This window comes from Cricetulus griseus, chromosome 9 (genome assembly GCF_003668045.3).
Source record: "Cricetulus griseus strain 17A/GY chromosome 9, alternate assembly CriGri-PICRH-1.0, whole genome shotgun sequence".
In the NCBI taxonomy this organism is placed as follows: Eukaryota; Metazoa; Chordata; class Mammalia; order Rodentia; family Cricetidae; genus Cricetulus; species Cricetulus griseus.
The window spans coordinates 22,056,027-22,083,953 of record NC_048602.1 but is presented as its reverse complement, the minus strand read 5'-3'; the positions used below and the strand labels follow the sequence as shown (position 1 = coordinate 22,083,953).

Genomic DNA, 27,927 nt, shown 5'->3' with positions numbered 1-27,927 from the left:
GCACAAACAGACTTTGGGGGTCCATTCCCTATTCCCTAATACTATTGTAGCCCAGGCCCTTCCAGAAATGATGCAACAGACACTTTGAAGGTCCCCCATGGGAAGCCTCACTATCCTTGGGGTGTGAGTGGGAGTGGGTTGGGAGGTCGGTGGGAGCATTGGAGGATGGGAGGGAGAGGCAATGAGGGGATTGATATGTAAATAAGAGTGCTTCTAAAATAAAAAAACAATTTCTTTGACCAATGAATTGATTTCCTCCAAATTATCTTCAATGCCTGAAATTCTCTCTTCCATCTCTTGCATTCTGTTGTTTGTGCTTGTGTTTTGGTTCCTCACAGCATTTACCCAGATTTTCCATTTCCAGAATTCCCTTGGTTTGTGCTTTCTTTATTCCCTCTTCTTCAGACTTCATGTTTTGAATCACTTCCTTCACGTGTTTGATTGCTTTTCCGTGGCTTCCTTTAAGGGATCTGTTGATATTTTCTGATTTTTTGTTTCTCTTTTCCTCCATTTCTTTAGGGGAATTTTGAATTTTCTCTTTAATGGCCTCACATCCTCATAAAGTTATTATTTAAATCATTTTATTCTACTTCATCTGTGTTGGGATGTTCAGGTCTTGCTGTTGGCACACCACTAGTTTCTATTGATGCTGTATTGCTCTTTTTTATACCTTCTTATCTCATCTGTATTTACCTTTTAAAGCAGAATGTGATTGGGCACTATATTTCCATTCACAAGCCTTGCTGAGTTACAAGACCTAGGGAAGCTCAGTTTTGTTCTCGGCACTTTGAAATAAATCAAGCCACATGGGGAATTCCTCAGTTGTTTTAGCTTGGGTATTTACTTCTATAACTAGTACATGAAGAATTAACTACAGGGGATGAAAATTTTAAGATGAAACTTAGGCCATCTTAATTTTTTTCCTTTTAAACATGAAGCTATCTTAGAGCACTCCCAAGTGACAAATTATTTGGTCTATTAAGGAATCCAGCTCAACAGCTAAACACTGCAGACCACCAAGTTAATACTTTACATTTCATCTTACAACAAATGTTCTACCAACCCATCGAGTAAAACCTAGAGTATCACAGTATCACAAGTAGAAAGAAATTTTATCTGCCCCTTAGTTTTCATGCTACACAGATGTTTTAAATGATAACATAACTAAACAAAAATCCTCGAAAATATATTATCAGAAGGAATGAAAGTAAGCATCAAACATATAGCTCTGGGGAAGCTTAGTCTACTTCTTCCATGCGTAATGTGCCATCATCTCCTTCCAGGGGTGGCATTTCTTCAGTTACAGCAGCACTGGTATCATCCACAGTAGGATCATCTTCATCAATACCTAGACCAAGCTGTAGATCCTGTAGATCCTGTTAGCATGTGTCTGGGGATCTTCTAGACTGAAACCAGAAGACAGGAGTGAAGTTTCATAAAGCAAGATCACCAGATCCTTCACAGACTTGTCATTCTTATCAGCCTCTGCCTTTTGTCATAGGGTTTCAAAAATGGAGTGAGTGGTCAGGATTTATCTCCAGGTGCTTCTTTGCTGCCATGTAACCCATCCTTGAGTTGTCTCTGAGAGCTTGAGCTTTCATGATTCTCTCCATGTTTGCTGTCCACCCGTATGTGCTTGGGACAATACAGCCAGGGGACATCACCAATCAGTTTTATACAACCACCTTCTCAACTTTTTTCTCCAAAGCATCTTTCATAATTTTGCAGAGGTTTTCAAATTTGGTCATTTTCTCTTCCTGTTTCTTTTTCTCCTCTTCACCTTCTGGAAGTTCCAGTCCTTCTTTGGGAACAGACACCAAGGTCTTGCCCTCAAACGCCTTCAGCTGTTGCACACAGTACTCATCAATGAGCTCAATCAAATGGATTACTTCTAAGCCATGCTTTCGCAGATGCTCCACAAAGGCTGATTTAGCAGCTTGGTCCTTGGTCTCACCTGTGATGAAGATATGCTTCTGGTTTTCCTTCATTTTGGTGCAATAGTCCTTAAGAGAAACCATCTCATCTCCAGAAGCAGGTGTGTAGTATTGCAACAGCTCTGAAAGCTTCTTCCGATTTTGAGAGTCTTCATGAATTCCAAGCTTGATATTTTATGAGAACCGCTCATAAAACTTTTTGTATTTCTCTTTGTCTTCTGCCAGTTCAGTAAATAGTTCTATGTATTTCTTGACCAAATTCTCTCTGATAACTTTCAAAATTTTGCTTTGCTGCAACATTTCATGGGAAATATTTATAGGAAGATCCTCAGAATCTTCTTCTTCTTCTTCTTCTTCTTCTTCTTCTTCTTCTTCTTCTTCTTCTTCTTCTTCTTCTTCTTCTTCTTCTTCTTCTTCTTCTTCTTCTCCTTGCCATCTTTCTTTTCCTCTTCTTCTTCATCAGAACTGACATCTTCTATTTCTGGCTTGTCCTCGGATTCCTTTTTTTCCTTTTCTTTCTCTTCCTCTTTATCTGCTTTTTCTTTGGCTTTATCATCACTGACTTCTTATCGTGTTCCTTCTCCACAAAGAGAGTAATGGGATAGCCGATAAACTGAGAATGTTTCTTCACAATCTCCTTTATTCTCCTTTCCTCCAAATACTCGGTTTGGTCTTCTTTCAGGTGTAAGATAACCTTTGTTCCACGACCCATTGGTTCACCTGTGTCAGTCCTCACTGTGAAGGAGCTCCCAGCTGAGGACTCCCAGGCATACTGCTCATCATCGTTATGTTTGGTGATCACAGTTACTTCCTCAGCAATCAAATACGCAGAGTAAAAACCAATACCAAACTGGCAGAAATCATAGAGATATCTGCACCAGCCTGCAAAGCCTCCATGAAGGCTTTGGTGCCAGAATTGGCAATATTACCGAGGTTATTGATCAAGTCCGCCTTGGTCATTCCAATTCCAGTAACCATGATAGTAAGGGTTCGATCTTGTTTGTTGGGAATAAAATTAATGTGCAGCTCCTTCCCAGAGTCTAGCTTACCAGGGTCTGTCAGACATTCATATCTGATCTTATCCAGAGCATCTGATGAATTTGAAATGAGCACCCTCAGAAAGATCTCTTTGTTGGAGTAGAAGGTGTTGATGATCAACGGCAAAGGTCTCGACCTCTTCCTCCTCCATTGGCTGGTCTTGGGTCTGGGTTTCCTCAGGCATCTTTGCTGAGTGACCACGCATGAAACGTGACGAGCCGCACCACCACACTGAGGCAACTTGCTGTATTGCTCTTTATATTGTTGAGTGGGTTCTTATCTTGTTGTACACGAATCTCTTCCTCTAATCAGTGTAGGTGGAGCTTGTGTTTCAGGTGGATGGATGAAGAGTATATACAGATGTTTGAATCCTCACTGCACTTGGGCTGTGCACTGTCACAGGGACAGTGACAGAAACAGGTCAGGTTGCAAATGTTAGAGGTTAGTATCAGAATGAGACTAGAACAATGGGGAAATGGAATAAAACTCTTCTTAATAAAACTCTTCACTCTTGAGATTGATTGCAATATCAACCACGGCTATCCAACACAGTGACAGAGAAGTTTAGAAACATTTATGCAAGTCCTAGTTGACTCATTGGGGATCTGCCTTCCCTCTTTGGGCTTGTGGTTTTATAACTGGTAACTGATAATTCCTTATTCCTCTGATTTCTTCATTTCTGTCACAGGAAGCTCTTCCGACTCTGCTTTCTGCTTCCAAACCATCTCAATGTGTTTTCCCCTCTGTTCATTTTTTATCTGGACCACAGATCCTGATATGATACTGATCCTGTCTCAATACTCTCAGCAATTAAGCTCAGGGGAGCAAATTCTGTTACTGCTACATAATATTCTTCAGACCATATCTTGCTGTTATCCATAAGAACATGTTATAAAATGATAAAAATGCCTCTTTAAAAAGTAGATTTTAACCTGGTAGGAACCTAGATGCCCCTCAACCAAAGAATGGAAGGAGAAAATGTGGTACATTTATACAATGGAATATTATTCAGCAGGGGGAAAAAACAATGAATCCTTGAAATTCACAGGCAAATGTATGGAACCTGAAGAAACCATCCTGAGTGAGGTAATCCAGTCACAGAAAGACAAGCATGATATGTACTCACTCATATATGGATATTACACATAGAGCAAAGGACTACCAGCTTACAATCCATGCCACCTCAGAAACTAGGAAACAAGGAGGACCCTAAAAGAGAAACACATGGTCCCCCTAAAAAGGGAGAAAGGGACAAGAACCCCTGAGAAAACTGATAGAACAGGGGAAGGGTAGGGAGGGAGGAGAAAGAGAAGAAGATAATAGTAGGGGGGAGAACATGAAGGATCAGGAAGACTGAGATAGGGGAGGAATAGAGGAGAGCAAGGAAAGCAATACCTTAATAGAGTGAGCCAGTGTAGGTTTAAAAAGAAATCTGGCACTAGGGAAACATTCAAAGATCCACAAAGATGATCCCAACCAAGAATCTAGGCAGTGGTGGAGAGGTTGCCTTTTATGTTCCTCCCCTATAATGAGATTGATGACTACCTTAATTGTCATCCTGGAACCTTCATCCAGTATCTGATAGAAGCAGAAATAGGCACCCACAGCCAAGCACTGAGCCATACTCCTGTAATCCAGTTGTAGAGAGGGAGGAGGGATGAGCAATGGAGTCAAGACCATGCTGGAGAAACCCACAGAAACATCTGACCTGACCTAGTGAGAGCACAGGGACCACAGTCATAAAGCTGGGGAACTAGCATTGAACGGAACCAATCCCTCTGAATGTGGGTGCTAATTAGGAGGCCTGGGTAGTCTATGGGACCTCAAACAGTGGAACCAGTATGTATCCCTAGTGCACAAATGGACTTTGGGTACCCATTCCCTATGGAGGGATACTATTTCAGCCTAGATACAGTGGTGAGGGCCTAGGGCCTCCCCCAAATTATGTAACAGACTTTGATGATCTCACATGAAAGGCCTCACTATCCTTGGGGAGTGGGGGTGTGGGTTGGAGGGTTGGTGGGGCCATGGAAGGATAGGAGGGAGAGGGAAGGGTGATTGATGTGTGAAATAAGGTTGTTTCTAAATTTAAAAACTGAAGTTTTTAGCCCTCAAAAAACATAGAATTTATCCAGTCTTATAAATCCCATTTCACATTCAAACCCATGTGGAATTCATGAGAGAAATCAAAGTTTCAATTATAAATATACATAATGGAAATAATTTTGATGAAGAATTGCAAATTGCTCATGTCCTACAGCCATTCATTAGAGACACTCAAAGGAAATTAGGAACAGATGACCTCCAAAATCACAATCAGTTCATGGAACAAAATTAGCATCATATGGCATGGCGAGAAAGCAGAAATTTTGCATTAAATCCTGAAGAAGGAAACAGATACTCCTCTCTTCACACATCTTCAACTTTGTACTTGAACACTTAGCTAATGCATAAACAGAAGTAAAGTAAAAGAGCATTTCCAGTATAGGCAAAAAAGTGAGATAGAATGAAATAAATAAGATATCATTGTTTTAAGATAATATAATTGTCTATGCAGGAACTATGAATCATTGTATGATAAGTTATCCTAGCAAGGTGATTCTGAGCTTAATGATCAGCATGTCATCTTCTTTTGATTATATGAAAATTAGGCAGTGGAGAATCAAATAAAAACACATCAATTTCATGCAACACAAATCAGGACTTTGTGTTAAGAAAACACTTTTAAAGTTGTGTCCATCTCCCTTGTCATTATTCCACCACTGTGGTAACATTGGCTTTATATTCCAAGAAAAAACTCCTTGAAGAATTTATGTGTTGAAGACTGAATGAGCGAATGTACATAGAATGTATTTTGGGGGCATCATATACAGACTGACTTTAATTCTGAGCTCTGACTTTAGTCACCATTTTTGTTAGTGATGCAACGTCTTTGGAGACCAACAGACAGAGGCTCCTACTACAGAATGTGGCAATTTATAAAGATGGAAAATGACACATAAGAGTGAGGGAGAGAAAAATGTACAGAAATGAGGACCCAAGCCAATTGGATGCTATAACCGTGTTTGCTCACTTTATAGACCCAGAAAAGAGTTGGTTCATCAGCAAATGCCCACAGTGGGTAGAATGATGCAGTCATTTGCTGATGAAGGATCTCATCCCAACACTCACAACTTCCTCTGCACTCAAATCACATTTGCTCCCTGGACATTCTCTCATACCAGTTCCTCTGTGTAAGAACTAGGTCTAATCACAGAAAGTTGGATCATAAGATTATTTCCCAGAGTCTGGAACCTTGAGAGCTGTACTTATTTCTCTTCTGATTACTTCTCAGCTGCATGGTAGACCTGGCTCTGGCTGCACCAAGCCTCAAAGACCAGAATCCCAAGGACTATGAGGACCAGGACAGCAATCCCCATCCTGATGAGATTCTCCATGCTGTGATCCTTGTTCTCTGAGGCTGTGGCTGTTGACAAAGAAGTACAGAGGTTAGGGATGGTCAAAATTTCAAGATACTTAACTGTCCCCAAGATCACTAATTGTCCACCCAGGGCTCCTGCCTTTGTTGGACAAAGCTTGGGGTCTCTGTTTTCAGTGCTGACTTTGATGTCCCTTTATTCAACTGTCTTGGGTTTTTTAATGTTCTAGAATGGAGTTATAATCTCCATATATTGAGAACAGAAGTGGAAGTATGCATGCTTATGACATCTGAGGGTTTATTTTTCATTCCACTGTCTCATTACTGTAAATACCCATTATTCTCATCCTATAAGCTCATGAAATCTAGGATGAATCTTCCCGCTGGCATAGCTAGGGTCCATCTCTTATTTACTCATTTTATTTTGCATCCCAGCTGCAGTTTCTCCTCCATCCTCATTGCCAGTTATTTCTTCCAACCCAGCTTTGTTTCTACCCATGTGTTCACTCCTTCTCTTAGGAAATGAGAGTAAGTACCTCCCTATATATTAAGGCTGAGCAATGTGACATAGTATGGGGTATAGTGTCCTTAAGGCTAGTAGAAGATTCATATCCCAAAAGCCAGCAGAAGTTTCAGAGACAGTCGTGTTCCCACTATGATGAGTTCTTACTAGATTCTTCAGCACTACTGTGATCATACCCCTGGATCCAGTAAATTTAGAGTAGAATATATTGACAATACAGAGCATTGGTCCATGGGTCACTGGACTGAGCAGCCCAAACAGCGTATGAGTTTGGTGTCTCTGGTCAGCTCTGCAGAGGTTGTGTAGATTGAGGTGCTCAGTCTAGGATGATTTTCTCAGAGGGTTTTTGGTTGTGAGCCTAGCCTTTAACCGCTGAGCCATCTCTCCAGGCCTCCTCAGTGGGTTTTTGATGAGTGTATATTCCCTTGTCAAACTTAGACCTCCCATCTCTCCTGTGATCTGAGCATTCCCCTGAACTGTTCTGAGTCCCCAGGGACCACCTAGAGATGGTTGAGGAGAAACTATCTTATAGTTCCTCTGAAATGAGAAATGGTTTGTGCTAAGATTGGGAACCCATGTCTTGTTGCTAAGCTTTCCCTGATTTTCCTCTCCACATCAGACCAAGAAATTTCTCTTTGTCTAGTTCAGGTGGGAGCACGTGCTTCTGATGTAAAATGTCCTCCAACTCTTTTATGTCACATGTCATCTGGAAAGTGCAACACCATCGTATGGGGCAGTGACATACACAATGTTTTGTAGTCCTGGCTCTCCAAATAAAGTGTGGAATCTCTCTCTCTCTCTCTCTCTCTCTCTCTCTCTCTCTCTCTCTCTCTCTGTGTGTGTGTTGTGTGTGTGTGTGTGTGAGAGAGAGAGAGAGAGAGAGAGAGAGAGAGAGAGAGAGAGAGAGAGAGAGAGAGAAGACAGCAGATGATAAGCCAATGGGGCTTTCACTTAACAATTGCCCAATAGCATGGCCAGCTGGCACTGAGCATTGATCCCAAGGTTTACATATCTAACACACCCTGACTTTTTTCAGCTTTACAAATAATTGTTATAATTGTGAGGTGAAAGTGCTGTAGATGTCCCATCACATTACATCACATTAGGAGACTCAAGGATCAGTGGTGAATAGTCTCTGATGGTCTTATGCCAAAACTTTCTCTTGTTCAGATGAGCACACCAAAGGTAGGCAGAAGACATTCTTAGATGATACTTCACAAAAGGAAGATGAACCCATACAGTCTTAATTCCTCTATTTCATCCTAGAGTAAAATGTTTTACACTTCATAAAGCAATACATTTTGATTTAGACTACTGGATTTTATTTTGATTAATATGATTATTGTTACCTTCAGGTTTGCATCGAGAATTTTGTTTGGTAGGGTTGAGCTATAGATGTGGACATGTTTTGAAGAGGAGAGTATAGCAGCATTTGTACCTATCACAGCAAGGTTACCTCCTCCTCTGGGGACACTGGGACATGAATACACTGAAAGCAAGGATCAGGGACAGGTGGTCCTTCACAGTGACTGGGATGACTGGATAACATTCAACTTGGGGACTGTATGTGGCCAACCAAGGAGTTTCCTGATGGTCAAGTGTTGCCTTGTTTTTCTCTTGTTGATCTACATTCATTGGTCCAATGTCAGACATTCTGCATCTTCTACATAATCCATAATGCTGTATCCTTCCTTGTGGAACTTTCCCAGAAGAAGCATTATTTCTGGGAATGTTATTTCTACAATTTCCTTTCAGGTGGCCTATTCTACCACAATTAAATCATATGGAATTCGGATCTCTCCTCATACCTTTGGGAATCCCTTCTCCTACCTAAGCTTCAGTGTTAGAGTCAAAAGACTTAACATTGTTTTTGTGATTTCTCCATTCTCATCCATTGGTGCTGATCTGATATTTAAAGGCCCAAGGAGCTTTTCAATGAGTACTTGTCTAGTTTCTGGATATGTTACTGATACACGGAGGGTGATGAGTAGAGGTTGTCACTAGGGACTCTTTTCTACTCAGTAGCTTATATCTGTCTGTAGCATCTTGAAGATGCTCTTTCAGGCTTCCTGAAGTGTTCTGGGTTTCATTAGCATGGTCTGTAGTCAGAGTTCCTGGAAATGTCTATGCTTGCTCCCACCATCATGAGGGTGGATATTCAATCAGCTGACCCTCTGCAGCATTTACAACCCAATCTTATTTGCTTATTGTTGCAGATGGGGAATCCTTAAATGTTGCTTTAACTCATAAGTATCTGGATCACCTACCCTGTGACCACTAGTTTAACAATGGTATTGGCACATAAAAATAGGTATAGAGATGAGTTGTAGTATCCAAAACACCTGAGGGTGGAGGTCACAGAACTTGTGGAGAAATATGGAACTGTTCCAAAAGATTTAGAGAGAAGTAGTCTGAATGCCATGGCCCTGTGCCTCATGCTTGCATGTCACTACTGCTGTGGGATAGATATAGGGCAGAATCAGGTCTTGGAGGATTCTTCTGTTAGAAGAAGTCACTGCCAAGGTGAACACCGAAAGAAACTTAAAGGTGTGGTCCAATTTTCTCCATTTTATACCCAGAGAAGTAGCAGTCCATAAACAGAAGGACTTGTCCAAGTCAGCATCTCCAGAAGCAGCTGTTTCAAGCCCACAACTAGATATTGCCCAACAGGGACCCACATTCCAGTGGGTCTTTCCATAACCTTCTGGGGACTTACTCCATTCAGTTGAGAAGATTGTTCTCAGGATGTTAGTTTTAGGATGAGGTGGTGAGTGTCTGGGTTCCCTGCTCTCCACCTTACGAACCAGAAACAACTTGTATTCTGAGACTAAACCTCTCTCTGGTTGTCATCTTTTGTAATACAATCTAAATCTTGGGTTTCTGAGGTATCTGTTGGGATTTCTGTTTGCCTCCCACCCTCCCCAGCTGAACTGACAGAGTGGTGAAGACTTTGCTGGGCTAAGAACCAGCAGGCAGCCTGGGGATGGAGCCTACTCCATGCACTTAGCTGTCTGACACTTATTAGCTGTTGGTGTGGGACTTGAGGGTGGTGGGCCGGAGGCTCTAATGGGTCCTAGGAAACAGAACAAGAATGGGTGAGGGTTATATGCTAACCCAGGTCCCTTATCTGCTCACTTTTCTACGTCTGCTCTGTAAACACCCTCCCCTTTTTCTCAGGCTGTCTACTCAAAACTTTGTTTGCAATAGAGGAGTGGACATTACTAAGGGAACCTGCTGGCATCCACATTTTTATCAGAGATATTGCCTTCTGACTAACCGTTGGTATTTTCCCCTTAATACCTCCTAAGTCAAGGGCTTTTTCTAGGGTTTGGATTTTAAGTCACCCAGAGAAATCAAGGTCTCCTCACCTGAGACAGAGAGCTCCACAGGGGCACTGGCATGTGACAACAGGTAGGGAGATGAGTCTCTAGACCTGTAGCACCTGTAGGTGCCTGAGAGGGCAGAGGTCACAGCAGTCATGGAGAATTCTGCCTGGAACTCCCCATTTTGGGACTTTGATTTCATTCGCTGGGGTTGGTGTGCTGCTCCCTCCTTGGACAGAATGAAAGTGTCTGTCGTGTATGTTGACTGACACAGCAGGGCCACGTTTTCTCCAGACTGCACTGTTGAGTTTGGCTTCACTGAGAGGGAAGGACTGGCAGGAAGCTGTCCTAAAGAGAACAGAGATAATGAGAGGCTGCCTTCAATGCTCTGAGCTGAGACTTCACAAGAGTCAACTCAAAACACCTGTGAATCTGTTACCTCTGCCTTACCCTCTCTCCTGTTCCCTGTCTCTAAATAAATGTTCCCAAATAAGATCCAAGTCCCTCATTACAGCCATCAGCTCTTAGGTGACCCATGCAGCTTATGTAGAAGTTAGGTACCAGATCGAATCTTTTTAGTTCCTCACCTGTGATCATGATGTCCAGGGGATCACTGGAGGCTGAGCACTCAGAGGAGAGGTTGTGTGCACCATAGCATCTGTACTGGCCTCCCATAGAGCTGCTTATATTTCCCAGGTTGAAGTTGGCCAAGGTAAGGCCTGCCTGGGTCCTCTGGCCATAGTGCAGGGTGAATTTGTTTTCCCCTTCCTTGTACAGAATGAATCTGTCATAGTTGATGTCAGAGCAACACTGAAGGGTAAGGCTGTTTCCGGGGTCCAGGATGTGGCCTTGTTGAGTCAGCAAGGTGGGTTTCATGGACAGGCCTTAAGGGAAGGTGACAGGCTAGTGACTGAGGAGCTGCTTTTTCACCAAGTACTTATCCCCACCCATCCTGCCCTGTACATATCGCTGATTCTCGAGGAATGGGGCTCTGGCTCAGCAACCAAGCTCTTCCTTTTATGCCCTTTATCTGCAACTCTACCAGTGGCACCCTTCCATGGCACAGGGCTTAGAGTGTCAAAAAATGATTAGTCAGTGATGGGGCTGCCCAGAGCCTCAAAGACCAGAATACCAATGAATATGAGGACTGGGCAGCAAAAGAGTTAGAGACTTCCAGCCTTCTATTGTTATGATTCTAACAAATATCCCAAGCCAGTCAGGCAGTGGTGTGCAGGCCTTTAATGCCAACACTCAAGAGGCAATTGCAGGGAGATCTCTGTGAGTTTAAGAGCAGCCTGGTCTACAGAGTGACATCTAGGATAGACAGGGCTCTGCACTGAACCTCTAAAAAAATAAAGAAGGACAAAGGGAAACTTGCACAGCCTGTGTGCAGAGGGCTTATGGAACACCCATGCATGTGGCCTTGGGTGCTGCTTCACTCTCAGTGAGCGCTAGTGATCCCTGCTGAGTTGATCCTGTGGGCCATGTTGTCCTGGTGTCCTGAAGGCTCTGGCTCCTCCATCCCTTCCTATCTCTCTTCTGTAGAGTTCCCTGGGCTCTTCTGGATGCCATTTATGATGATCCAGAGGAACAGGGCTCCATGAAGATTCCAGTCTGTCCTGGAACTCCTGGACTTTGATGTCACTGTGTCCCTTGGTGTCTGTGTCTTGTGTCCCTCTGTCTCCCACGATCTGTGTCATGGGATCAGGAGCCCTGGCTCCTCACACACCACAAACCAAGACCTCACTTAGCACCTGTGTCAGTTCAGCATCTTTCTAGAGAAAGACTGAGGTTCCTCACCTGAGACCAGGAGCTCCAGGGGGTCACTAGGTTCTGACCACACCAGTGGTCTGTTGTTATTAAAGCTGTAGCATCTGAATGTCCACTTTTGGCTAGAGGTCACAGGACCCACAGAGAGCATGGCCTGGAACTGCCGAGTAGAGTAGTTGTACTTTGAGTCCAGTGCCCAGGATTGCTTCTGTGGTCCTTCCTTAATTAGAATGAACCCATAATATAGTTGATTTGAGACACACTGCAGTGTGGCACTCCCTCCTTCAGTCACCACAGGGCTGGGATGGACTAACAGGCTGGGTTTACCATGGGCCCCTAGGAGAGAAGGAGAATCAGTTAAATGTCCTCAAAGGCTTCATTATCCTCCAGGGCTATGAGGGGATTCATCCCTGTGTACAGAACACTTCTTGACAGTCAAGTCTGAGGCTGTAGATTCTGGATCCTCTCACCTGTCACCACCAGCTCCAGGGAGTCACTGTGCTCTGACCATCCACCACTGGTCTGATACTGACAGTTATAAGGCCCAGCTTCCGAAGGGCCTATTTGTGAGATTGAGAATTCAGCCTTGTTCGTAGGATTTGCTGGAATCATGCTCTGTGTTAAATAGTTGTACCCAACTTTATACAAAAGATACTGTTTGGCTCCTGTGCTCCCCTCACACAAGAAGGTCACAGTAGTCTTGACAGAGACCACAGAATCTGGCTGTACTCTGAGGATAGGCTTAGGGAGAGTTCCTGCAAGGAAAGCATAAGCTAGAACCCAGCGCATCCATCTTCTTATTGCAGCCCAAACCACAACCCTCCATCCATCCCCAGGGGCAGCACACATGTGTTGTTTTCCATTCCCAGAGCCCAGCATGGCTTCAGGAATGATGACAGGCAATGTCAGGACATCTGCAGACACTCACTCACCTGCCAGCACTGGTGTCCCATGGTCCAAAGTCAGTCCTGGAAGAGAAGTCCCTGTGAGAGCTTTGTTACTGAAGCTTTAGAAGTTCCCTCTGTCTACAGAACCTCCTGAGACCCTGGGGTTTCCTAACTGACCAGTACTGGGCTCTGGGGAAGCATCAATCCCAGAGCACAGTGTCCCCTTCCCATCTCCACATCTCACCTAGACAGAGCAGGATTGTGAAGGTGACAGTCATGGCATCTCCTCCTAGAGGATGCAACTGTGCTTGTAGGCAGAGCTTCGGAGTCTGTCTGAAGGGACAGAGACATAGGATGTGTCCTCTGTTGCCAGGGCCCTCCCCATGACATGGTTGTACTTTAGCAGTTCCACAGGAAGGGGAACTGCCCTCCTCCGGCACCAGGCTGTGACTTCCCCAAGGCTGTGGCTGGGTCATGCAGTAGACTCCATCAATATTTCCAAGATCTCATCAGTGTCTGTCTCATCTGTCCTCATCTTTGTTAGCACCAGGTGGTAGCAGACATGAATGAATGTTACACATAAGAAATACAAATTTTCTTGTGGGCTTTCTTTATTTTTTTTCAAATGATGTTTTTGGTTTTTAGAGACAGGGTTTCACTCTACTGCTTTGGAGACTGTTCTGGAACTTGCACCATAGACCAGGCTGGCCTGGAACTCACAAAGATCTGCCTGCCTCTTCCTCCCGAGTGCTGGGATTAAACGCATGTGCCACCACCACCCGGTTCATGTTCACATTTTTAAATGTGAAATACTTCCTCATATTCAAATTGTTTGAAGGTTTCTGTGACAGGTCTCATTGTGTACATCTGCATGGAATAAACTATGTAATCCACTTCCTCATAGACTCAAGAGCTGGCTTACAAGTATGCACAAAGGACTGGAGAGATGGCTCAGATGTTAAGACTACTGGCTGCTCTTCCAGAGGTCCTGAGTTCAATTCTTAGCAACCACATGGTGGCTCCCAACCACCTGTAATGAGATCTGGTGTCCTCCTCTGGCGTCCAGGTGTGCATCCAGAGAAAACTCTATACATAAGAGTAAACATGTCTTTAGAAAAGAAAGCAATACCACATGTGCACACTTTATCTGGTTGTTCCTTTTTGATGTGTGTACTTTCCATTACAACTTTAAATTGCACTTACTTACTCTTTTACACTGTTTTATTTAAATTACTCTGATGTAATAATAATACATTTACTTTTTGTTTATGTCTGTACAATCACATATGTCTCAGAAACACATGGAGGTCAGAGGACAAGGTCAGAAGTCAGTTTTCTTCTTTCATGATATGGATGAGAGTCAGAGCTGAAGGTTGGCAACAGCGCTTATACACTGATCCATGTCACTAGCTCAGTCTTAGCACCGTCACTTTCCTTAGTCCTTCTGCTCAGGCCAAAACAAAAGTTGCACTGGGTCTCAAGGGTCCTGGGACAAGAAAGTTTTCAGTGTTATTTGATTTTCTTGGGGTGCAGGTTGTGGGTGTGGCCACCCTTCTTTTTAAGTTCATTGACCACACAGAGATGCAGGTGTGGGCAGCACTTGTGGGCAGCGGAGCATGACCTTGTCATACTTGTCCTTCTGGAGAGACTGGCAAAGGGATGACGCTATGATGTTACCACACAGGCACAGCACTGGGTGCAGGGTGGGACTCTTTTGGACTTTGTCATTGGCCAGGAGGGAGTTGTGCTCTATCTGCTGGCAGCAAATGCCAGCTACTCTCAGGTTGGATGCCTTCCTTGTCTTGGATGTGAATTTAATTTTGGTATGTGGTTCCTATCCAGAAAATTGTGCCTTTATTTCTAAGACAGGGTTTGTCTGTATTGTTTTGGAGCCTCGTCCTGGAACTTGCTCTGTAGACCAGGCTGGTCTTGAACTCACAGAGTGCTGGGATTAAAGCTGTGTGCCACCAATGCCAGGCTTGCATTTCTTTCTTTTCCTTTTTCCCTTTTTTTATTTTAGAAACCATCTTATTTTATGTAACAATTCCCCCATTCTCTTGCCCTCCCATGCCACCCACCGCTCCCATAAACCACCCACACCCACTCCCCAACTTTAGTGAGGTCTTCCACGGGGATCGTCAAAGTCTGTCATATCATTTAGGGGAGGGCACAGGCCCTCCTCCATGTATCTGGGCTACAATACTATTCCTCCATATGGAATGGGCTCCCAAAGTCCATTTGTGCTCTAGAGAAAAATATTGGCTCCAATGTTACAGGTCCCATAGACTTCCCAGGCCTCCTACCTGGCACCCACATTCAGAAGGCTTGGTTCGGTCCAATGCTGGTTGCCCAGGTTTACGATTGGGGTCTCTGTGTCTTACTAGGTCAGGCCAACTGTTTCTGGGGTTTTCTCATACATGGTCATGGCTTCTTTGCTCATCCCTCCACCCTCTCTACAACTGGATTCCAGGAGTATAGCTCAGTGCTTAGCTGTAGGTGCCTGTTTCTGTTTTGGTCACCTACTGGATGAAGGCTCTAGGATGGCAACTAAGGTAGTCATCAATCTCATTATAGGGGAAGGGCATCAAAGGCAGCCTCTCCAGTACTGCCTAGATTCTTATTTGGGACCATCCTTGTCAATCTCTGAACATTTCCCTACTGCCAGATTTCTCTTTAATGTCCATTTCTTCTTGGTTTTTCAATTTTGTGGGGTATGGGTTTTCCAAAGTATGACCTGATGATTCTCTGGATTTCCTCAGTGTCTGTTGGTATATCCTCCATTTCATTTCAGATTTTGTTAATTTGAATGTTCTCGCTCTACCTTTTGGTTGGTTTGGATAAAGGCTGGTCTATCTTGTTGGTTTTCCCAAAGAACCAACTCTTTGTTTTATTTTCTTTGTTTCTATTATATTGATCACAGCCTTCAGGTTGATTATTTCCTGGGTGAGTCTGATTCTTTTAATTCTAGGTCTTTCAGGTGTGCTGTTAAGTCATTAGTGTGAGATTTCTCCACTTTCTTTATGTAGGCACTTAGTGCTAGGAACTTTGCTCTTACAGCCTACATCTATTTTCAATGTAGTCACTCACTTGGCTGGACCTAGAGTGTCGATGGTCTTTCCATTTAGGACCTTGCCAAAGTCCTGTATTTTGGTGTCTGTTCAACCACCTAGATGAAGGGAAAGAGCTCAGTAAAGCTATTTTCTTTTCTTTTAATTTGGTGCTAGGGTTTGATGGCAGGACCTCCATCCATACTCCTCCCCTGAGCCACACCCACTTTATCCTGGAACTTTAAACTTCTGATCTTCCTTTAATTTTTTTATCTGCTATCATTTTCTTATCCTTATGGGCTTAATTATATTTGTTGTTGTTTTGGGACAGACTCTCTCTGGAACCCTGGCTGTCAGGGAACTGGTTCTGTAGGCCAGACTGGGGTGGAACTCAGAGAAATTCTCTTGCCTCCCACAGGCATGATGATCAGTGAGGGCAGGTGTTGCCCTCTCTTGGTTGGGCAGTGTAAGTCACAGTGTTAGCACCTGGGCTCTAATTTGCCTTTTGTGACTATTATCCTTTGTGTTCACTCTCCTTTGTTTGAACTCTGTAAATCTTATCTGAGTTCTTCCTGAAAGTTGCAAACCTATGCAAAACTATGTGATAGGAGGACTCAGGAACCAGAGAGGTCCTTTACCCAAGAATTGCTTTGGCTTTTGTCTCTGTTGGGGAGACTCAGATAAGAGCTTTTGGTAGTGACATTGACTTGCTTAGGTGTAAATTGTACAACAATAAAACGGTTTTTGTGAAGCAAAAGTCAGTCACTTCACTAGAGTCTGGTTCCCCTGCTGCTGTAAAAGCCAAAATTCACCCTGGGGTGACCCTGCTTTTTCTATGCAACAGTGCAAAACTGAACACCTACATTTGACATGGTTGATGAGTTCCATGTGGTGAACTTGCTTCAGATGACTGACACATAGCGTGTCATCAATGTCCTCTGACACGGGTGGGTTAGATGCAGAGTTCTAACAGAGGCATCACATTTGCTGGTGGATATGAACCATCCAGGATGTAGGGTCATGATTCTTCTTCAGCCTTGCCCCATGGCCTCCACCCATGTTACTCTAAGTCACCACAATGGCTGACCATGTAACCAGATGGATTCTGCTGGGTTAGTCCTTTAAACCTATGTGTCAATTAGCATTTTCCCAGCTGAGGACGGCTCCTGTTTTTTTCACAAACAGCTCATGGTGGCATGAACGGGATGCTCTGTCTTGACTCCACCTCAGTATTGGGCAGAATCTAGGTGGCTGGATCTCGAGTGTAGACTGTGTCTTTGTGGTTCCCAGTACAGCCACACTGTATATAGAGTTTTGCTGTTGGAGCAGCGAGTGATTTTCTATCGTTTTTCCAGGTAGTCCAGATCTTGATTGCTGACATTTGATTACATTCTTATTCTTCTTCAATTTGATGAGACACAGTTCCCATTATTTATTGCCTGCGAATGAAGCTCACACCCCACTTTCCATCACACATGCCCACACAAGAATATGCAGCTTCAAATATTTTAAGTTCATTTTTATTCAAATTAAAAGCAATCCTATTTTGCACACCAATCCCAGTTCCCTCCCCATTTGTCTCCCCATTGCCCCCACCAATTCCCCATCCCACCCGATCCATTCCTTAGGGAGGGTGAGGCCTCCCATGGGACATCATCAAAGTCTGTCACATCATTTGGGGCAGGACTTAGGAACTCCACATGTATCAAGGCTGAGAGAGTAACTCTCATAGGGAATGGGCTCCCAAAGCCCATTCTTTTTTTATACTTTTTTTTTAAATTTGAATTACAAACAAGGTTGAATTACATGGCAATCCCAGTTCGAAAGCCCATTCTTACACTAGGGATAAATAAATACTTGTTCATTGCCAGAGGTCCCATAGACTGCCCAAAGCTCCAACTTACACCCATATTCAGGGGTCTTATGCTGGTTCCCCAGCAGTCTGTCTGGGGTCTCTGAGCTCCTACTTGCTCAGGTCTGTTGTTTCTGTGGGTTTCCCCAGCATGATCTTGACCCCTTTGCTCATCACTCCTCCCTCTCTACAGCTGGATTCTAGGATTTCGACTCAGTAATTAGCTCTGAATCTCTGCTTCTGCCTTCATCAGCCACTGGATGAAGGCTCTATGATGGTATTTAACATTGTCATCAATCTCACTATAGGAGAAGGGCATTTAAAGCAGCTTCTCGACTATTGCTTAGATTGAATGTAGGGTTTTCCCATTGCTTCCTACATTTTTCTCAGCTGAAATCTCACTGTGGCCTGAGACTTGTGTTTCTGTGTCTCTCATCAATTGTCCATGCCAATCCCTCATCTGCTCAAGTTTTCTCCTTCAAGGAATCCAACATTAATTATGGCCATCACCTTCTGGAATCATCTATGGTACCTGTGTCAAGTCTAGATTTCCAAATAGACCAGCTGGACTCTTCTTCTATAACAGAATGTTTAGCCTCTCACTGGGGACAGAGGGAGAGAGAGTGCAGTGTGGCGCCCAGTCGCTCACAGAGGCCAAGGAGAAGTCATACTGAGAGACCCCAGTCTACACTTTTGTCCAGAGAACGTAGGGATGCCAATTTCTCGTTCTATGTATACAAGATAGACATTGGACTGTCAGTCTCTCAAACAGTTTAGGGCAGATAATTTCTTGGCCAATAGTGATGGATTCTTGATAACCCTCTTGGGAAAATGGTTACCGGGTTCTTCCTTCCCATTCATCTGCCCTCTACCATTCTCTGATTCAGGTCTCCCTTTTCTCACACTGGCAAGGGAGAACTCAGCTCCACCTAGTCACAAGATGGCCACAAAACAAAGGCAATTCTCCTGCCTCTGCCCCCCCATTGGGTGGGATCATGGATCTGTGCAACCAGGCCTGAAACTTTTCTCATTTTATGGCTCTGATGAGTAATGTCATAAATTAGTACTCAATGTGAAGCCTTCCCTTCTGTATCATTTCTCATTTCACTTGACTATAGAGAAATCTGCTTTATTTCTAAAATTTATTTACATTTATTTACAATGCAGCCAGGTTCCCAAAAGTTCACCGAATCCCTTGGAGGTCTCCACAGGTCTCCTGGCAGGAAGAGGGTCATTGCTCCTCCTTATTGGGAACAGGACCTGGTCGGGTGACTGCCAGAGCAGCATATACAGTGGGCTCCTCTGGGGCTTCTGCTGCCTGGGAAGCAGGAGGTGCAGCTGTCCCCTGTCTGAGTGACCTGCTGCACAGCTGGGCATAGACCACATCTTGGGGATCCTCAGATTCAGCAGCCTGGAGGGGGAGAGAGTGAGAGGAAGGTATGTGCTTGACTTACAGGATGCTGAAGGCCTGGGCAGTACAGGACCAACCTGAGTGTCTGTCTCACTGCCCTCTTCTGCTTGTTCTTCTTTTGTTTCTGGGACTTCTTTTGACATGACAGAAGGTAGGACAGCTTCTGCCCTCCTGAGCCTGGAGACTTTCACCTGGGCATATGTCTGTTGCTGGGGCTCTTCCTCTGGTGGTCTCTGTAGCAGGCAAGTAGTGAGGACAGATAATGTCACCCTGTTCCCCTGTGACTTTCCTCTGGCTAGTTTTCCACAGCATGGCCAGAGTGACCCGTTTAGATGACAGCATCCCTGCTGGGATCTTCCAGGGCTTCCTACAGTTCTGGCCTCTTATCCTGACACTCTAAACCTTGCTGTCTTGGCTGTACCCACAGAGTCCATCTTCCTGAAAACACATTTCTGGGGTCTAAAGAGATGGCTCTGTGGTTAAGAGCACTGACTGCTATTGCAGAGGACCCAGGTTTGGTTCCCAGAACCAACATGGCGACCTACATTCCTCTGTAACTCTAGTTCCAGGGTATCTGACACTCTCTTCTGGCCTCTGGGAGCATCATGCAGGCGTGTGGTGCAGAGACAAAGTGCAGCCAACACCCCCCCACACACACACAGACACAGTAAGATACAACACTAAACACATGTGCTTGCCCAAGTCGCTTTTGTTCCTGCCTGCAGTTTCTGGTGCCTTATATGTTTCTGTGGGGTTCTAAACATGGGCTGCTCCCTCAGGTGACAACAGGACAGATGCTAAAGAGTTAGGAGGCAGACAGCAGCGATGAGGCCCATGATCCCAGGAAACCCAGGGCAGACTGATGCCATAGCACACAGGAGCCAGATAGTTGCAGAAGGGAGTCGTCAGCTATGGATGATGTTGAGGGCCAAGCGAGGGAGGAAAAAGAAGGCAGCCTGGACTAAACTAGGACCTAAGTTCTTAGCACTGCAAATGGGGACAGGGACCTCACCAAACTGTCCAGATTGACAACATCCTCAGGTTTCATGTCCTCCACTGAAGCATCTGTCACAGCAGAAAAAAACAGAAATGACCAGAGTCTAGGAATGTCTCAGATCTCTAGTTTCCTGTCTAGCCCAAGTGTGGACAGAGAACCAGGGAGTGTGGTGATATCCCTGTGTTCATAGTGTGAAGATCAGACCCAAACAGCAAAGACCTCAGAACCTCTTCACCACCCCTATAATGCGAAGAACTCAGACTGCATCCCAGGACCCTCTGATTCTTACAAAGGCTTTCTTCCTGGGTGGCAGCAGCTGGGTTGGATCTGGAAAGACAAGGAGGTGTCAGTTGGCAGTGAGGTGTGTCGGGAAGGTGGGGTCTATGTCCCTGGCCATGAGTTACCTCTTCTGGAGGCCTCTGTCTCTGGTTACTGGCTCTGCAGCTCCTGCAGGAAGCTGCAATTCTGTCTCTTTCTGGGCTGCAAGAGAGAGAAGAGTCTCAGGTATTGGGGAGGGCTTCCCCATGGAATGTGCAGGGAAGGAAGGTAGGGACTTTCACAACAGGGGTGAGTGAGCATATGTCCCAGGACATGGAAAGCTCACAGAACCCCTGACATCGCACAGGTTCTGAGATCACGTGCTCTCTGATCTGAGATCTGCCAGTGTTTCTAGACTTCCCAGTCCCAGTTTGAGGAACCCATCACCACCTGAGACCTAGGTCACCCACAATGCACTCACCATCCTTCCTGAACTTTCCCTGACGCCTTCGTCGGAGAAGGAGAAAGCTGAGGATGGAGAGTAACAGGAGGAAGGCCACAGAGACTCCAATCAGAGCCTTCAGGTACATTTCCAGGCCTGAGGTACAAGTGACATCATGAGTAGGGACTGTTGATGCTTATCTGAGCACCTACTGTGTGACAGAGCCATGGTGGACCATTGCCTCATCATCTCCCATCCTCACAATCATGCAACAAGCAATCGTCTCTTCTTCTATCCCCACAGCTCACCTGCCTCAGATCACCTGACAGGAAGTGGCAGAGCTGGGAGTTAAACCCAGGGACTCTGACTTCCGCCTCTTTTCTCTCCACCTGAGCTGAGTCTCATGAGCTCAGGGGAAGGGGTAGGAATGCCCTGCCATGTTCCTGTGTCTCAGCCTTGCCCATGTCACCACCATGGTGGGACAGACCCACTGCAGACTCGGGTTCTGCAGGCCTCCTCTGTTAGTAGAGGCGCCATTCAAGGCCAGCACTGAAAGAAATTTACACATGTGGGCCAGGCCTCTCACTTTATACTCAGAGAACCAGCAGCCAGCCCAGAATGGGAAGGACTTGTCCAAGTCAGCATCTCCAGAAGCAACTGTATCCAGCCCATAACTAGCTATTGACCATCTGGGTACCACATCCAACAGGATGGTTACAGAGCCTTCTGGGGCCTGACTCAATGCAGGTGAGAGGTGATTTCTCAGGACCTTAGAGGCTGATAGGGAGGTGAGTGTCTGGGATCCCTGATCTCCACCCCACCTATCTGTCCATTCCTTCGATCAGAGCCAAAAGACCTCTCTCTGGACACCATGTTCTGAATCCCACCCTCTAAGATATGGGCTTCTAGTATCTCTGTTTGCCTCACACACTCACAAGCTAAGTGACAGAGAAATGAGGACTTTGGTGGGCTCAGGCGAGGCAGCCTGGGGATGGACCTTACTCCTTCCACTGATGTGCCTGATACCTACCAGCTGTTGGCAAGGGACTTGAGGGTGGTGGGCTGGAGGATCCAATGGGTCCTAGGAGGCAGAACAGGACAGGGTGATTGTTGGATGCTAACTCAGGGACCTGCCTCTGCTGTCTCTCCTAATTCTGCTCTGTAACTTCCCCCAAGATTGTTATGCTGTCTACCCCAAACCTAGATTGCAATAGAGGATGGAGTGGACATTACTTGAGGGACCCTGCTGTCATCTACTTCTGTGTCAGGGAAAGAGTCTTCTGACTCACCCTTCTTGTTGTCCCTTTAATCCCACCCAAGTCAAGGACTCTTCTTGGGTTTGGATTTCAAGTCACCCTGAGAGTTCAGGGTCACCTCACCTGAGACAGAGAGCTCTATAGGGCCACTGGCATGTGACAACAGGTAGGGAGATGAGCCTCTAGACCTGTAGCACCTGTAGGTGCCTGAGAGGGCAGAGGTCACAGCAGTCATGGAGAATTCTGCCTGGAACTCCCCATCTTGGAACTTTGATTTTATTCGCTGGGGTTGGTGGGCTGCTCCCTCCTTGGACAGAATGAAAGTGTCTGTTGGGTATGTTGACTGACACAGCAGGGTCACGTTGTCTCCAGACTGTACTGTGGAGTTTGGCTTCACTGAGAGGGAAGGACTGGCAAAAGACTGTCCTAAAGGGAGCAGAGATCATGAGAGGCTGCCTTCAATGCTCTGAGATAAAACTTCACAAGGCTCAGCTCTGAGCACCTGTGGCACTGTCTTATCTCTGCCTTACCCTTCTCTCCTGCTTCCTGTCTCTCCATCTGTTCCTGAATAAGATCCCTCCCCTCATCCCAGCCTTCAGCTCTTAGGTCCCCCATGAGAACTCATGCTGAGGTTAGATACTACATAGAATCCCTTTTTTAAAAAATTTATTTATTAGTTCAAGTTAGGGAAAAGCTTGTTTCACATGTAAGTCCCTTCTCCCTCTCCCTCCCCTCACCCAAATCCCTCCTCCCACACCCCCAGCCTACCCCCCACCCCATCCACCCACCACTCCCCAGGCAGGGTAGGGCCCTCAATGGGGGCTCTGCAAAGTCCGCCAAATCTTCCTGTGCTGGTCCTGGGCCCTTCCCCACGTGAACAGGGCCAGAGTGTAACCCTTCACGTGGGTCCCTTTTGTTCCTCACCTGTGATCATGATGTCCAGGGGATCACTGGAGGCTGACCACTCAGAAGAGAGGTTGTGTGCACCATAGCATCTGTATTGGCCTCCAGTAGAGCTGCTCACATAGCCCAGTGTGAAGTTGGCCAACGTGAGGCCATCCTGGGTCCTCTGGCCATACCGCTTGGTGAACATGTCTTCCCCTACCTTGTACAGAGCAAATCTGTCATAGTTGATGTCAGAGCAACACTGCAGGGTGAGGCTCTCTCCAGGGTCCAGGATATGGCCTTGGTGAGTCAGCAGAGAGGGCTTCTTGGACAGACCTGGAGGGAAGGTGACAGCCTAGTGATTGAGGAGCTGGTTTTTACCAAACACCTATTCCTTCCCATCATGCCCTGCACATGTCACTGCTTCTCCCCAGGCATGGCGCTCTGGTGCAGCAATCAGGATCTTTCTTTTTCACTCTTTATCTGTAACTACCCAGTGGGACAGGGTCATGACAAAGGGCTTAGGGTGTCAAAAAAGATTTTCAGTGATGGGGCTGACTCACCTGAGATGTGTATTTCCAGGGGCTCACTGGGTGCTGACCACAGCTGTGGGGTTTGGTTGTAGTAACCATAGCATTGGAATGTCCCTGTGTGGTCTGCTGTTACATGATCTATAGAGAATAAGGCTTGGTACTGCCTAACACTGTGTATATACTGTGAGTTCAGGGAGTTGGAGAACTTCTGATCTTCCTTGGTGAGAATGAACTTGTCATAGGACACCTGTGAGACACACTGGAGAGTCATGTTCCCTCCTGAGGTCACCACAGGGCTGGGCAGTGCTGACAGACTGAGTTTACTGTCAGAGATTCCTAGGACAAAAGAAGCAGTCTGTTACATGGCCTCTCACAGCCACAATGCTCTCCAGGGCTAGGCTTTGGAAGGAAATACTCCTGAGAGCAGATCCTCATGGTGGGACTCTGTCTGTTCCCTCACCTGTCACCACCAGTTCCAGGGTGTCACTGGGCTCTGACCAGCCAGCTGAGCTGTAACAGTAACAGCGATATTGTCCCCCAGTGTCTTCTGTTACAGAAGGAATCGAGAATATGGACTTGTTCTCAGGCTCTTTTGGGGTCTGTGTACCCCAGGGATTTTGGCTTCCCTCTTTATGCAGAAAACACATTTCTGCCTCCAGGGTCCCCTGGCAAGAGATGTTCATGGGGCTTCCTAAGGCGACCACAGGGCCTGGCTCAGCCTTGATGGTGGGTTTGTGGAGGGTCCCTGCAAGGAAATAGGAGAGAAGGGGTGGGTCTGTCTGAAAGTGACACAGGATACTCACACTTGCGGAATGCACTTTTTTTTATTTAATTTATGGTTCTGTCAAACAATACATTCTGCCAGCAACTCCCTCTCCGTTCCTCCCCCCAGGCCCACAGCTCCTCTATTTCCCTTCAGAACAGAATTCCAGTGACATTAATGGAACATGTCATAACAACATGCAGCAAGACTAGGCAAACACCCTCCTGTTAAGGCTGGAGAAGGCAACCCAATAGGAGGAAAAAGCTCTCCTGTGCAGGCAAAAGAGTCAGAGACTTCCAGACTCATGTTGTTATGATTCTAAGAAAAACTCCAAGCTAGTCAGGCAGTGGTGATATATGTCTTTAATTCCAACGTTCAGAAAGCAAATGCAGGCTGGTTTCTGTGAGTTCAAGGCCACCCTGGTCTACAGAGTGAACCTCTAAAAATCAAAACATAAAAAGACCCCAGGGTAAATCAGCACAGCCTGTGTGCAGAGGGCTTAGGGAAGACCCAAGCATGAGCCTTGGTGGCTGCTTCAGTCTCTGTGAGTCCTCATGATCCTTGCTGAGCTGATCCTGTGCGCTATGTTCTAATGGTGACCTGAGTGCTCTGGCTCCTACGACCCTTCCTCTCTCTCTTTCTGTGGACTTCCCTGAGCCCTCGTAGATGCTATTTAAGCTGATCCAGAGTAACAGAGAGTAGCAGAGAGAAACAGAGAGAAACAGAGGGCCCCCTGAAGATTCCTCTCTTTCCTGGATCTCCTAGACTCTCATGTCACTGTGTCCCTTGGTTTCTGTATCTTGTGTCCCTCTGTCTCCTATGATCTGTGACAATGGGCCCAGGAGCCCTGGCGCCTCACACTCCACACACCAAGACCTCCCTCAGCACCTGTGTCAGTTCAGCATGATTCTAGGGAAAGCTGGAGTTTCTCACCTGAGAACAGCAGCTCCAGGGGGTCACTAGGTTCTGACCTCACCTGTGGGCTGTTACTCTCAAAGCTGTAGCATCTGAATGTCCACTTTTGGCTCGAGGTCACAGGACCCACAACAAACAGGGCCTGGTACTGCCGAGTAGAGTGGTCATACTCTGAGTCCAGTATCCAGGAGTGCTTCTTTGTCCCTTCCTTGGTCAGAATTAACTTGTGATATGGTTTCCTTGAGACACACTGGAGGGTGACACTCCCTTCTTCATTCACCACAGGGCTGGGATGGGCTGACAGGCTGGGTTTACTGTAGGCCCCTACGAGAAGAGAAGAATCAGTTAAATGTCCTCAAAGGTCTCATTATCCCCCAAGGCTTTGAGGGGAGTCATCCCTGTTTACAGAACACTTCTTGACAGACAAACCTTAGGCTGTGGGCCTTGTGAGTCCTCTCACCTGTCACCACCAGCTCCAGGGAGTCACTGTACTCTGACCAGTTTTTACCAATCCGATATTGACAGAAATATTGCCCTGCATACTGAGAGCCTATATTTGAGATTGTGAATTCAGCCTTGTTGTTAGGATTCGGTGGAATTTTTTTGTCCTGGAAATATCCGAGTTTATACAGACGGTATCCTTGGGCTCCCATGGTTTCCTCACACAAGAAGGTCACTGTAGTCAGCTCAGAGACCACAGAGTCTGGCTGTACTCTGAGGATAGGCTTAGGAAGAGTTCCTGAAAGGAAAAGATCAGCTAGGACCCAGGGTAGCCATTCTCAAATTGCAGCCCCTGATGCCAACCCTCAGCCATCCCCAGGGGCAGCACACAGGTATTGGTTTCCATCCTCAGTGCCCAGCATGATTCCAGGAATGACAAAAAGTGATGTCAGGACATCTGCAGACACTCACTCACCTGCCAGCACTGTGGTCCTGAGGCCCAGAGTCAGTCCTGGAAGAGAGTTCCCTGTGAGAGGTTTGTCCCTGAAGCTTGAGAAGGTCCTCCCCTCTGCAGAACCTCCTGAGACCCTGGGGTTTCCTAACTGACCCATGCTGGGCTGTGGGGCAGCATCAATCCCAGAGCACAGCATCCCTCCCCATCTCCACATCTCACCCAGACAGAGCAGGGCTGTGAAGGAGACGGTCATGGCATCTCCTCCTGGAGGCTGCAACTGTGCTTAACAGCAGAGTTACAGAGTCTGTCTGAAGGGGCCGGAGACATAGGGTGTGGCCTCTGGAGGCAGGGCACTCCCCATGACATGGTTGTACTTCAGCAGCCCCACAGGAAGGGGAACTGCCCTCCTCACACACCAGGCTCTAACTTCCCCAAGGCTGTGGCTGGGTCATGCAGTAGACTCCATCAATATTTAATGGATGTCATTTCCAAAATCGCATCAGTGTCTGTCTCATGTATCCTTATCTTTGTCAGGACCACGTGGTAGCAGATATGTATGAATATTATACATGAGAAGTAATAAGGTTCAGGTGGGATTGCCTTGTTCTTTTTCATATTTTTTTGTTATTTTTGCAAGACAGGGTTTCTCTGTGGCTCTGGAGCCTGTCCTGGAACTAGCTCTTTTAGATCATGGTGGTCCTAAACTCAAAGAGATCTGCCTGCCTCTGCTTCCTGAGTCCTCAGATTAAAAGCGTGTACCACCACCGCCCAGCCCTTTCAAGTTTTTATGTGAAATACTTCTTCATATTCAAAATGTTTGAAGGTTTCTGTTCAGGGTCTCACTGTGCACATCTGCATGGAATAAAATGTATAATCCACTTCCTCAGAGTCTCAGGTGCTGAGTGACAAGTGTGCACTAGGGACTGGAGAGACGGCTCAGAGGTTATGAGCACCGGCTGTACTTCCAGAGGTCTGAATCCAATTCCCAGCAAACACATGGTGGCTCTCAACCATCTTGAATGAGGTCTGGTGCCCTCTTCTGGTGTGCATTTGTAATCCAGGCAAAACACTATACATATTAATAAATATTTCTTTAAAAAAATGAAATCACTTTTTGTGACTCAGTTACCTCGCTCAGGATGGTTTCTTCTAGTGCCACCCATTTGTCTGCGAATTTTAAGATTCCATTTTTTTCCTCTGTGTAGTACTCCATTGTGTAAATGTACCACATTTTCTCTATTCATTTTTCTGTTGAGGGGCATCTAGGATCTGGTTATTACAAATAATGCTGATATGAACATGGTTGATAAGATGTCCTTGTTATATGAATGTGCTTCTTTTGGGTATATGCCTTGGAGTGGAATTGCTGGATCTTGTGGTAGACTGATTCCCATTTTCTTGAGGAGTTGCCATACTGATTTCCACAGTGGCTGTACAAGTTGGCACTCCCCCCAGCAGTGGAGGAGTGTACCCATTTCTCCATATCCTCTCCAGCATAAACTGTCATTGATATTTTTGATTTTAGCCATTCTGACAGGTGTAAGATGATATCTCAGAGTTGTTTTGATTTGCATTTCCCTGATAGCTAAGGATGTTGAACACTTTCTTATGTGTCTTTCAGCCATTTTAGATTCCTTTAGTGAGAATTGTCTATTTAGTTCTGTATCCCACTTTTTAATTGGATTAGTAGGTGATTTGGAGACTAGCTTCTTGAGTTCTTTATATATTTTGGAGATCAGCTCTCTTTCAGATGGGGGATTGGTGAATATCTTTTCCCAAT

At 45.7% G+C, this 27,927-nt stretch overlaps 1 protein-coding gene and 1 pseudogene across 1 annotated transcript; both read right to left on the bottom strand.

Annotated features, from left to right (window-relative positions):
- Nucleotides 1-1,238: 1,238 nt before the first annotated feature.
- LOC100774044 lies at nucleotides 1,239-3,156 on the bottom strand (annotated as a pseudogene).
- Nucleotides 3,157-6,295: 3,139 nt separating this feature from the next.
- LOC100773748 (leukocyte immunoglobulin-like receptor subfamily B member 3) lies at nucleotides 6,296-26,400 on the bottom strand. Its single transcript, XM_027430783.2, has 20 exons — nucleotides 26,367-26,400; nucleotides 26,169-26,204; nucleotides 25,713-25,991; nucleotides 25,271-25,576; nucleotides 24,035-24,319; nucleotides 23,605-23,910; nucleotides 23,081-23,377; nucleotides 22,280-22,582; nucleotides 21,931-21,981; nucleotides 20,940-21,056; nucleotides 20,605-20,680; nucleotides 20,490-20,527; nucleotides 20,216-20,268; nucleotides 19,281-19,436; nucleotides 19,053-19,203; nucleotides 12,477-12,761; nucleotides 12,037-12,342; nucleotides 10,824-11,120; nucleotides 10,282-10,584; nucleotides 6,296-6,432 (listed from the first exon to the last, which is right to left on the bottom strand). The coding sequence occupies exons 1-20, from the start codon at nucleotides 26,398-26,400 to the stop codon at nucleotides 6,296-6,298; spliced, it is 3,816 nt and encodes a 1,271-aa protein (XP_027286584.2).
- Between the last annotated feature and the right edge of the window lie 1,527 nt (nucleotides 26,401-27,927).

Coding starts and splice junctions, on each gene's coding strand:
- LOC100773748 (XM_027430783.2), bottom strand. CDS start 26,400: ATGACCGTCTCCTTCACAGCCCTGCTCTGTCTGG. Junction 25,992..26,168: donor CAGGACCACAGTGCTGGCAG/GTGAGTGAGTGT, acceptor TTTTCCTTTCAG/GAACTCTTCCTAAGCCTATC. Junction 21,982..22,279: donor TATAGAGCTCTCTGTCTCAG/GTGAGGTGACCC, acceptor TCTGCCTCCTAG/GACCCATTGGATCCTCCAGC.